The sequence below is a fragment of the Macrotis lagotis genome, chromosome X (genome assembly GCF_037893015.1).
Source record: "Macrotis lagotis isolate mMagLag1 chromosome X, bilby.v1.9.chrom.fasta, whole genome shotgun sequence".
Classification (NCBI taxonomy): Eukaryota; Metazoa; Chordata; class Mammalia; order Peramelemorphia; family Peramelidae; genus Macrotis; species Macrotis lagotis.
The window spans coordinates 562,010,989-562,024,256 of NC_133666.1; the positions used below are offsets into that span (position 1 = coordinate 562,010,989).

The 13,268-nt window shown below is 32.0% G+C and overlaps 1 protein-coding gene across 2 annotated transcripts in view; it reads left to right on the forward strand.

The window, feature by feature from the left end:
• ZFPM2 (zinc finger protein, FOG family member 2) overlaps positions 1–13,268 on the forward strand; it is a 600,402-nt gene that overhangs the window by 107,079 nt on the left and 480,055 nt on the right. The window contains exon 2 of one of the 2 annotated variants that reach the window (XM_074200962.1): positions 11,872–12,030. The exons of the other annotated variant lie outside the window; for it this stretch is intronic. Coding sequence (XP_074057063.1) covers positions 11,872–12,030 — 159 coding nt within the window. The remainder of the gene's footprint in view (positions 1–11,871; positions 12,031–13,268) is intronic. 2 annotated transcript variants of the gene reach the window in all.

Consider the following 13,268-nt stretch of genomic DNA (forward strand, 5'->3'; position numbering starts at 1 on the left):
CTGGATTTGAAATCTTCCTCTGACTGACAGTACTTGCTGTGTGATGTACAAATCCCTTCAATTCTCACTGCTCTAGGCAATTTGTTATACTATACATTTCAGAAAGAAAATGGCAGTTGCATGGCTGAGAAGTGTATCCTCCCCTGGATTTATCTTCTGCCAATGAAATAACAAATTCAGTTCCTATACTCTAGACAAAGTAAATATAAAATTATTTTGCACAAGAAATAAGGATATAGTATAGGAGCGCCAATGTCCTAAATGATCTGGAATATGAGCTACTCCTTGAATGAACCTAAGCATTCTGGTAGGCAGAGGTGAGTAAAGTGTTCTGGATATGAAAGAATAGTCTGAAAAAGGACACCCAGGTAGATGGACTTTCTTGTTAGTAGAACAACAGATATTCCCTGAATTCAATGAAGTCGAGTGTAGCATTCATTTTTTAATATGTCAAGACTTAATATGTCTTGATTGGTAAGGACTTGAAAATAACATGGTGACATTGAGGAATGTCACTTCACATCCTGGACACTTGTTTTGGTTAGAAGATTGGAGTGGAATTCTCTTTCTGTCTTCATGGCATTTCTTTGTGAGTTGAGAGGTAATATATTGCTATTTTCAATGACATAGTAAGCATTAAACAGATAGGCAGAGTATGCAATGATTTCTATCAAATGTGGCATTCATAAGCCAGCTAAGCAGGAGAGCTGTGGTCCCCTAGAATGATATAGGTGGTGATTGGGTAGCAGCAACCAATAAGTACAACAAACCTTACCAAAATACCTATTGAAAAGCTCAAACTTTAAAGTAGTCAGTGAAATGTAAGTGGTTATTTCAGTTGTTAGGGGAGTTTTCTAATAAGTGAGGAAGTCAGATTTAGAGTACGTTAGTTTGAAAAACCTGAGATGAAACTTTTTTTTCTTCTTTTGTTTTTCCTTTGGAATGTCTCTCACAACATTTGTACTCACTCATCTGTGATCTTATATTGTAGCATTGTGTTGTAACTTTGATTATTTCACATAAGGTTAACAAATGAATCCTGATTTTATTTTTTACATTTTTGTAGTTTTGTTTATTACTCTTATTTCATGATTGGATAGGAAATCACATAGAACTGATCATGAGAGCTTTTTGTTTAGTGTCCATTGTTTAGCTGGTGTTTTAAAATAATGCTCACAAAATAAAACCATTGTCTTTCATTCCTGTTATGGAAAGGAAAACACTTATTTGCAAGTATAAAGTTCAAAGTATCTGCATAGTTTTTCTTTTTCCCTCACCTCATTGACTTTCCATTTGTTTTTGAGTGTCTTTGAAAAAAATGTCCTTTTTTTCCTTTGTTTTTCTTTATGAACTTTTTTTCATTTTTAAAATGTAAAAAATATTCATCTGGGACTTTTTGAAAAATGTTATGTAAAGTAACATTTTCTTGTGAGATTCTGTTAAGGTAAAATGTATTTGTAAGAATGAAAACCAATTAAAATTTTTACATATTGTGAGTACAGGTGTTTTAACTCTATATCTAAATTTAATGTTTCAATGGCTGACCTGGGAGTTTTTCGGATTTCTGTACTCCTAATCTCTGGATACCCTAGCCAACTATGGGCAGACTCCGTGACTTACATTACAGAGAAACTACTGAGGGATCTATTGTCTAATGGAATGAACCAATTATGATAATGCTTGTATAAGAGATAATACCTGGACCTATGCTTTCATGTGGGGAGGCTCCCCACATGATGTGGGGACCTCCCATTAAGAACTTCTACCAATGCAGATTGGCACTGTTTCTGTAACTTTTTGTCTGAATTTCTTAAAATTAGAGGTTAAGAGACTTGCCCAGCTAGCATGTTTTAGGAGGTGAAACTATAACCCACTTCTTCATAGTGACAAGACCAGCTCTCTTTTCACCACAGAAGAGGTTTTTTATAGGGTAAGCTGGTCCTGGCTTGCCTTTTTTCACCTAAAGAATGAATGAATAAGAACTATTAAGGACTATGTTCTAAACATTATGCTAGAAATGGATGCAAAGAGAAAGCATTGTTGCATCTGAGCTCACATTCATGTGTATGAAATAGCACATTAAAAGAAAGTCTGGTTGCAAGGCAGATAATGGAAAAGACAAAGAGCCCAAACATTTAAGTATATAGGTGGAATTATCAGTTCAAATTTTCTATTAAATCAATTCGCTGATTGATTGAAATAATATTACTTGCCTTTGTAGGAAATTTGATTACATTTCTTTTCTTTCATTTGACATTATTATTTGTTATTGCTTTGCCATTCTTTGATCTCTTGTAGATTCTTAACTCAGAAAGTTTTGACACCAAGTTTTGTCTAGGAAAATTTATACTTTCAATAAATGGTATTACCAAACCAAAATATATCAGTATATAGAAATTACATTTGATACAAATAAATACAATAAAATGAGAATAACTTCAAAAATACATTGTTAGACATTAAACATACAATTCTTCCAACTTTTTTGAAGATCAGTGTAATTGGTGTTGGTTGATGGTTGAATTATCTGATAGATATGAGAAAATCTTTTTCCATTTTCTAATTTTTTAAAACAATTTCAATCAAATTAATCAAATTTCATTTATTAAGTGCCTACTATGTATTAGGTCTTGTTCTGGGCCCTGGATATTCAGAGCTTTTTATACAGAGGTATGATTATTTGCTATCTATAAAGCTCTCTGAATGATAAGGGATGTAATTATTTTCTCATTTCTTTGATCATTAGCTCAAATTTATTGCATACTTTATGATGAACAAAAGACATTTCTCAAAACAGCTTTTAAAAGCAAGTGGTGATATTATTTTCTCTGTTTCACAAATGAGGAATTGACATTCAAAGCAAATAAGCTATTTACTCATGAATACACAGGTGATAAATAAATGGTAAATACTAGACTCCAAGTTTACTCTCCTTTCCACTATGCAACTGAGGTCTCTTCTATTTTTCAAAGAGAAAAGAATATTGGAGTTGAAAGTGAAAAATTTGAACATATGGAAGTAGAGTTGAAATATAGACTGAGCTTAAACCATCATCTACCAAAGTAGCAAAGGACCTAATAGCAAAGAATATTAATCTACTTTTATAAAATCAAAGTGTTCATTTTTTAACTGTAAAGAAACAATTTGAATAAAATTTGACCCTTTTCATAATAGCATGTGGGTCAACTTGAACCCACCATTAAAATTCTCTAATATCTTTTTTAAATTAGCATTTCAAAACTCTATTTAAATATTCACAGAGCTCTTTTTAATAAACTTAAAAAAATTCAGGTAATTTCCTTCAACTTTCTTGATTGAAGGACAGCAGTAGGTGCAGATATAAAAAAGATGTACAGCTACGAGCAAAGCCCAAAATCAATTATATATAAGAAATAACGTAACACATGGAAAGAAATTAATCAAAAGGAAAAATTTCTACTATATGATTCTCTGGTCTGCTACCTGCAGGCAAGGAACATAAATGAAAAAATCAACATTCTTCTTGCAGATAAGGGAAAAATTAATAAAAATGTTTCCTTCCTACCAGATCCCCTGATGCAACTTATGTTAAAAGTGAGTGGCTGCAGGAAGAACTTGCTCTTTTAAAATAGCTTTTTTATATATACTGTAGAAATATGGCTTTATTCTTGCTGTTAAACTCAATTACATTAGTTTGTACAGATTTACACTGTCCAGAGAGCACCCTTCTTCCCTGTCCCTTCTCATTAAACCACTCTGCAGGATGAACATTAAACAAATATACTAGAAACAGAGTAGAACATTTTAAGGTGTGCCTGTGGGGTAATGATGCTCTCTAAGAAAGCATCTGAAGGAAGCTGCTGGAAAAAATCTTAACAAAGCTACATCCATGAGCAACCAAAAAAAAAGCCAACTGTTAACATTAAAAAATTTTAAGAAGAAAAGTTGATTATTATATGGTATAATTCAATCTCTTTTATTATTTTATTTCTCCTAACTAAAAAAAATGGACAGAAATGTGCTCAAACTAAGAGAATTAACTCAGAAGTTCTCCTTTTCAGTGGGTCTTTACATTTGGCTCTTTTATATCAATTAGACTAATATTAGCCTAATGTAATATAAGATCTCCTTAAAGGACTTGATACAATAATTTAAATAAGACTTCAATATACCAATTTAAATAATAAACTCCTCCTTCATTTTTCTCAGAAGTAATGACTGTTTCGTCAGATTGCTCCCTGAACTTAACAAGGGGCCTGTACTTGCTGACTTCAACTGCTATCCAAAGGGAGGAAAAGCAGTTTAAATTTTTGTTTCAAGTTCCAAATCATGTCCATTCTTTGAGAAAAGAGAAAAAAATTATTCTGCCAAAGGAATCTGAAAAATTTATCACACATTTATATCTATATACCTTGATATATGTTTTGTATCCATCTGTATATGTATATATTGTGCCTCTAATTGTAATGGATGATTCTTGATTACAATTACTTTTTGTTTGTTTGTTTTGTTTTTGTAACCCTGGTACCTAATACTTAAGTACTGAACCTATTACTTGACAGAAACATATGGGCTGGCTTTATTTGAAAGGGCATGTCAAATGATTACTACCATCTCTGTGATGCCTCAGATAATCTGTTCTTTAGCTATATATTTCTCCTTAAATTAAAATGTAATTTCTTTTAGGAAGGTTATATTTACCACAGTGTCTACTGTGTTTTTCTGTTCCGTTATTTTCAGTCATGTCTGACTCTTTGTTGGTGCCTATGGGTTTATTTTTTGTTTTGGGGGGTTTGGGGGGGCAAAGCTACTGGAATGGTTTCCTTTTTTCCCTCTAGTTCATTTTACAGATGAGGAAATAAGACAAACTGGGTTTAACTGAGTTGCCCAGGGTCATATAACTAGTAGCATCTGAAACTAGATTTGAATTCAGGAAGATAAATCTTCCTGACTTTAAGTCCAGCACACCATCCACTGTATTATCAGTATTTAAAAACTCATTTATTTATTCCTGTGTGTGAAGAATCATATTCATGTTAGGATTTAAAGTTAAAAGGACTGCAAGATCATTAAGTTTAGCCCTCTCATTTTGCAGATAAAGTGAAGACTGAGACATAAATTTACTTCTTTAAAGGAGAAGTTGTATTTGAATATAGATTTCTTGATTTTTAAATCTAGCACACTTTCTAGGAAGTCTTATTATACTCCCCTTACTGTACAGATAAGCACTCTGCCAAATGTGAACCACCTTTGCTGCATCTTTACACATCAATGCAAAGATTTAATAATGAAAACTTAAGATCCTTGGGTTCAGATCCCACCTCCTACATGGTCTAGCTCTGTGGTCTTGGAAAAGTCCCCTAATTTCTACTTATCTTTATGCAGAAATGAAAAACATACCTTCTATTGACCTCTAGTGAAGCTGAATCAGATTAAAAATGTAATTGTATTGTAATTGTAATTGAATAAAAACAGATACAATGAAACATAGATAATATTGCATTTTAAAACTAAGTTCATATGAGGCCAACAGGGATCCTTATGTGTGATTTAGTGCACCCCTCCCCCCTTCTATTTGAGTTTGACACCACTGTCTTGGGGAACTTTATAGTGGTCATCTACTAGCAACTCATAATTCCATGTATTGAGAAAGCTCTATGACATTAGGTCTCCACAAATGTGATATTCTTCTAATATTTTCAGATTGTTTCAGTAACATTTCCATTTGGAAAAGTATAGTTCAGGACAGTTATTGTGTATTTTGAATCCGAAATAAGTTAAAATATCCAGTGCGTTGAGTTATGTGAATTAATTTTCCCAACTATTCAAAACAAACAAGAAAATTCAACCTGTTTTGATTCTCCTTTGTCTGTAGAGACTTTTTTTTACCACTGAGGAGAAGAAGGCAAGATTAGGTAGGAAAAGCTGAAGACAATGATCAAGGTAAAGAAACTTTGGAGTAGCTCTCTCTAAGGTTATTACTGATTTCATTGGAATTTTGAGAGAAATTTTCTCTACTGGCAAGAATTCTTTATCCATTTGTTCATTCTGGATATTGATGAAATGATCTAACTTGTTCCTTGTAATAATAGCTAGTGTCCCATAGCAGAACATGTCCCAAAAGTCTTAGTGAAGTTGGAGCACCCTATATAGAGGTTTCAGGTTTGCAAAACGTATTCATATCTTATTTCTCTCAACAACTTTGTGAAGGAAGTACTATTATTATCTCCATTTTATAGAAGCAGTAGCTGAGTTTAAATTGCATGACTTACCCAGGAGGCAGAATTTGAATTCAGGCCTTCCAGATTCCAAGTATAGTAATCCAGAACTATCATTTTTCATATATGTGATAGTTTTGTAGAGATTACAAATGATATTAAAAGAGGATTAAATCCTAAGAGACAGCTAAGTGATTTCAGTAAATAGAGTGCCAGAACAACATCTGGAAAACTTGTTTTCCTATGTTTGAATCTGGCTTCAAATACTTATTAGTTGTATGACCTTGGGAAAGTCACTTAGCCCTATTTGCTTTAGCTTCCTCATATATAAAATGAATTGGAGTAAGGAAACAGTATTTGCCAAGAAAACTCCAAATAGGGTCATGGACAGTTGATATGTAGAGAGACTAATAAAATGACTGAATAATAACAAAAAGCTTAAGATCATAGGTTTCGAAATGGAAGAGAGTCTACAAATCATCTAGACCAACTTGCCCCTCATTTTCCTTATGAGGAAAAGTGATGCCAGAGAAATTAAATACTTTCTTATGGTCACATAGCTATTATAGAAGTGAGATTACAATAACAGATTTCCTAAATTCAAACAATGCTTCTTAATATTCTAAAACTGTCTTATTTTGCAAGGTTGTAAGTCTTTTATAGTTTTTAGAATTCTTCACTATTAATGAATAATGAGGGAATAAAGTTCCTTCCACAGGATGCTTTGTTCTCTAGAAAAGAGAGAACACAGCAAAATAATTAAACAAACCAAAATTGTTTTAATAAATAAATGCTAAAGATACATTCTTTGGAGTACAGGAGAGTGAAGTCTTTCCTTGTATGGTTTCTGGACAGGTTTCTTTACTCTCTTCACACTTGATGAGGCATTATTGCTTTATAAAATGACGGTTCCCTATAGCATTTAATTTCCTCCTTGAATACTTCCTATTCTGAAGAGATTTGAACTTACTGTAGCTAATATAACCTTTCCTTTAGATGAGTTCCTCTTTCCTGCACTGATCTCTCTCACACTTAGAAAGAAAAACCCTTCTGCATAAACACCCCTTTGAGATTGGAATACAAAGTCACCAAATATGGTGACTAGGATATAGCCATATGCTCAAATAATTTGAAAGGCACATTTTTTGTTTTCATTTATTTTGCATAATATTTAATGTGCTATGTTTACAAAATAATTATGAATAATAAAATAATTCACTTATTAACAAATGTTTATTTATCAAATATTTTCTTTTTGTTTTTGTCACTGTTTTCTTTCATTTTAGTCTTTCTCTATTGCATTTCTTGAATCATGTTGCATTTCTTTCCCTAAAGATTCTACTACTAAGCTCACATCTCACAAATATCTTTTTCCTACCAACACACAATACATTTAATTCTCCTGCCTTTTTTATAACTGCACTGAAATGGGTTGAGTAATTCTTCCTCAATTCACATTCTTGGTCATTTTTGCAGTATCTCTTCTGCACCAGAATACACACTTAAGAGGAATAAGAGGAAACAACCTTTAGATATCAGTTCTGCTATTTCTCTTTGTGTGAACCTTTACCTTATAGAAATGGAGTAATATGTCAGTTCTACACAAAAGACTGTGCCAAGTGACTGGGTAGGTCAGGTTTACCATCATAAGATTTCTCTTTAAGTTTCAGGAGTCATGATCCTTATCATCAAAAGTGACTAACATTGATAAGACTTTATATGTCCCACAATATTTCTGCTCTGGAATAGGCAATATTTCTTATTGTTATTGCATGGGATCTCCCAAAATCCTGTGCCATATACCAATGTCTAGAATTCAAAGAGAACTTCCTTATTTATTTCTTCATAGAGATAGAATTTAGAGCATTCTGAAGAAAATGTATATTTTTTCTATATTTGCTATAATATAGAAGCCAATGTATATCACATGCCCCCTTTCCACATGTATAAAATATATACTTGTACACACACATATATAATATACCACATACATATTTATTACATATACATAATTACATAAATAGATTTAACAATTGCTTGCATTTTTAAATTTGGTAGTCACTTATTTTTAGCAAAGATGTTGAGACTATTAATTCTGGCAAGGGTGTGTAAATATCTCTGAATCTGGAGCAGTGTAATAACGACAATTCAGATTTCCTCACACTCGTCTGCCAAGTGGCCTCAATCAGAACTAATTTTCTCCATGAGGGCACATGGAGCTCAGTTGTGATCCTCCTCTGAGTGGATATTATTATTTGTATCAAATTATGTGTGGTGATTTTCTGAAATGGACTTCTGTGCCCACTAGCCCATAGACAGTAGTTTCCTTATTTCATTCCCTCCTTCGTTGATGCTATTAATTGTACATGTGCTTCAAGTGGTTCTTAAACCCTTCCAAAGTTTGTTTATGTCTCTGGACAATCTGAATTTCTTTTTAAGGGAATATTCAACATGAAGCAAAAGAATGTGATCTGATCTTAAATTATAAATATACTGCATTTTAAGAGACATGGTTTCCTAGAACTCAGTTTGATAGCATTAATAAAGAAATGTTAGTAAATTCACATCCCAGGAGTGAATTTTTAAAAACAATAGTTCTAGAAACTAATTCAAATTCACATATAAATTCAGAAAGTGCTTTTTGTTTCTTCTTAAGATGTTTCATGTATTTCAATTACTACTAAGTGTTTTTTAAAGGAAAATGGGAAAGTCAGAATGGAAAATAAAAAAAATAGAAACTGTAGTGATTTTTCTTTTGTACTGAAAACAGCAAATTAAATATTAAAATATGAAATAAAACATAGGTAAAGCTATAATTACTTTTTAAAAAAATAACTGAAATGTACTTCCAAAATAATATTTTCATAAATATTTTCATCTCTATCACATAGTAGGTGCTCAAAAGAATTTTTAATTGAAATGAACTGAATTTTAGGTGCTCAAGTGTTGTAACTACCCCTAAATATTGGTACTATTGCATGACCCAGACACTGAGCTTTCTGAAAGCAATCAATTGATTTGGTTCTCAAGCAATGCACATTAGAATCATAGATCTAGAGTTGTAAGAGAGACCTGAAAAATCTGTCTAGTCTAACTCTCTTTACAGACAATGAAATTCAGGCCCAGAGAAGTTTAACGACTTGTCCAAAATTGTAGGTTTTAGAGGGAGAATTTAAGCAATGCAAATCAGGTGCAGTGCTTAAACTTCTGTTCTCCTGGAATGCAATACAATTGCTAAATACTGTTCATTTATTTTTATTTTCATTTTTACTGTTCTTTACTGTTCAAATTAATTTACAGAGACACATGTTTTATGTACTGGAGCACATAGTACACCTGCAAGATTCTTAATTTAAAAAAAAAAAAGGATTCTTAATAATGTTGCTAGGAGTCTGAAACTTTTAGCTTTCCATAAAACTTCTTTACCCAAGAGGTTCAGTCTATTCTCTGAGATTCTTTTAGGAAAAGAAAGTAAGATGAGTAAAATTATTCATTTGCTTTTAATTACCAAGAGTGCCAAATTTAGAATTCTGCAAAAATTTATCAATTATGTGTATTAGAAAATAGGGGTATTTTTCCCCCTTTATGCCCTGACAAGGATGGACTTGGTTCCATTAAAATTTTTGTTTGTTTACTGATCTATGATTGTCACATATTTTGAATAATTGATCCAAACCACCATAAGTCAGAAATGTATAACTGATGATAAAGGTTTATTAGCAATCAAAACTATGTAAAGCTTTTTAAAAAGCTAAAATTTAACTTGGAAAAGAAAAGAAGGGGTTGTCCATGCTATGTCTGCCATAATTGATGATTACATTTTGTTTTCTTCTTCTTAGAAAGTCTACACATATAGTACATTTGCAGAATGTTCCACTAGCAATGTTTTGTATTAAGATTATACATTTTTAAATAATTAAGCAAAAATATTTAAATATTAATATATTCACTTATATTGAAATTAAACCAAACTTGAATTTTATAATAAATGAAAATATTGGTTTGACATAAATTCTTGGTATCAATTCTTGACTTCATTGTTCACAGTCATCAGATTTTTCTCAGCTTCAAACTTGACTTTGTTAAGGTTATATAAGCTTTAAAAAATATTGTTGATTGTCAATTACCCTGACCTCCAATTCTTAGACTAATTTTTTCTTGTTCATTTGCCAATGTGTGAATATATGCATTAATTGGAGCATTAAAACTATAACTAGATTCATTCAAAAATATAATATGCCATATATATATATACTTATTATATTGACTTTACCTTTTGAATGAATCTAGTTATAGCCATATACTTATGATAAAAAGAGCTAAACTTTTCATTTGTATGATGATTTATGATTTACTATGTTTTTCCTATATATATATGTGTATATATATATATATATATATATATATATATATATATATATATATATATATATATCATGATTGGACCTTCTCAACAGCCAACTGAGGTTTGGTAGGGCATAGGTTATATATGTCACAGGTATTATTGCACCAATTCATGCACATATTCACACTCAGATTGTAAATTTTTTTTCTTCTCATTTTGTGAGAGAAGATACTTTAAAAAATAACTCTTTCTTTACAGTTTTGCAGTAAACATTGTGCCTGAATACATAGTAAGAGTTTAATAAATGTTTGTCGACTTGACTATCTGACTAAATCCAAGGAGAGACTTCCTAAGTCTTTCTTTCCTTATGGAACCTATCTAGGAGACTATTAGACTATTAGAAAAAGAGATGACCAATTCAAATTATTATAATTGTGTTCTCTGAATAAAACACATGATACATTGCTTCTCTAGGAGGAAATGCAAGAATCTGCTTAGAAGGTAGAACCTGATTCATCTGGTTCTTTAGAGGCAGTCAGAAATTCTCAATAAATCTCATGATATTCCTATGTAGTCCACTTCAGGGCCATCTTAACAACTCTACCCCTCCCTCTCTATTCAGTAAAATAGGGCCATTAATGTCATGCACCTCACTGTTATTCAGTGTATAGGAGTTGTATTTTTATTCCTGAAAAACTATCACATAAATACAAATTACATTTTTTCATTAGAAAACTACTTTTCATTTCAGAAAAAAATTCAATTAATTATGAATGGGGTTATGCTTTCATCAGGGAGAGAAATATGTAATTTTTCTTCGAGCCTCAAACATGTATAATGAAATCTTTTCTCAGAATCCACTCTTAAGATGGATTTTTTTAAAGTATAGACTTTATTAAAATCTCAGTTCAATTAAAATGCATTCAATTACTTTAAATCTTTATTAAAATCTCAGGTAAAATTGTACAACTGTGTAAAAGAGACTTGTACGCTTTACCAGACAGTTAATTTTAACAAATGAACATAAATTGCACACAGGTTTTGCTCTTTAGGAGATAACTAAAAATTAAGACTTGGATGTAGGAGGGGGGGACTTGATGAAGATGGCTGTCTATATGGTAACTTCAGACTTGTAGCTTCAACCTATTTCTCTTCATATGTAAACATTTATTTTTTTAAATCTACATGGGACATCTCATTGTGTGGTTCCTATATATGGAACCATCTATAGAAGGATTCCTTCTTCTCAGCACCTGTGCTTATAAGTCTTGTATTTCACTATCTTATTGTTGGATGTTGTTGGTACAGTGTCCCTGATTCTTTTTCAAGGGCCCCTTGAAGATGCTGTCGATGATGAAGAGGAAGAGTGTCTATCTGAGGGAAATGACATCATCGTAAAAGGAGACTTTCCATTGGAGGAAAGCTTTTCCACAGAATTTGGGCCTGAAAATCTGAGCTGTGAAGAAGTGGAATACTTTTGTAATAAAGGTAATCAATATAGTGTAATAGTTGGATGAAGTACAATCTTTGAGAGCCCATTTCCTTAAACCTATCTTATAGAGTTTAGGAAGTAAAAAAGAATACTATAAAAGTGAAGTATGAACATAGTCAATTGGATGTCTGCAAAAAAATAGTGCACAATTAAATTCTCTGATTGGAAAGATTAGTTGAAGGTTTTCTAAGATAAATATAGGTTTTGCTTTGGGGATAGAAAGAATGAAGAGAATGCAAATAGTCAGATCTTATGTTTTTCTAAGAAGCATTTGAAATTGATCTCCAGATATAAGGTGGCAAAATAACTACAGTAAGCCCATGGTTTCTCTTTTAGCTGACCTCATTTTTGGAAAATTGATGTTTCAAGGAATTGGAAATAAATGGCAACACTTGATTATATTTTGTAGATAATCAGTGGTCAGAGAAAAGCAATGTCTTGCATAATTCTAGATGGTCCTTTGATTGGCTACAATATTAGCCCTGGAGGTACATTAGGTCGATGACTGTTCCTAACCACCATCCTGTCTACTAATATCAATGCCTGTTTTTTTCAAATTGTGCTTTAACCTGTTATAGAATTTCTGCCCAATTTAACCCTCTAGTGCAGCATAGATTAGCTGGTGTTTTGTCCACAGCGCTGTTTCCCAGGTATTGTTTGTAGTGTGTGTGTGTGTGTGTGTGTGTGTGTGTGTGTGTGTGTGTAAGGTGTTGGGGGAGACTTAACATGTATGATAGAGGAGAGTAAAAAAGAGAGAGGGAGAGAGCAGGAGGAGTTACAGGAGAAGGAGGAAGAGGAGGGGGAGAGAGAGAGAGAGAGAGAGAGAGAGAGAGAGAGAGAGAGAGAGAGAGAGAGAAAATTTGTGTATGTATATTTTATTTGTTTTATGAATTTCAAGCTGAGAAATTATTTTGAGTTGTTAATGAATTTTATTGGCAAATTTGACCCTAATCATAAATATTGATGTAAATTCAGAGAATATTGTAGTCCATCAAGAGGGATATTAAAGGAGATATTTCCCTGATACTCTGTCATCAAAATTTAAACATCTTTTTTTTTACAGTTTTGTAAATATATATACACATAACAAATATGTTTGAATATAGATGTTATGTGTATATTTGTATATTTGGGCATACATTATATGTCAGTAGTACTAGAAATGTGATTAAAAGAAGCTTTAACTATATCTATCCTCATGAATGATGGTCAAGAGAGAATCAAAGCTTATGAT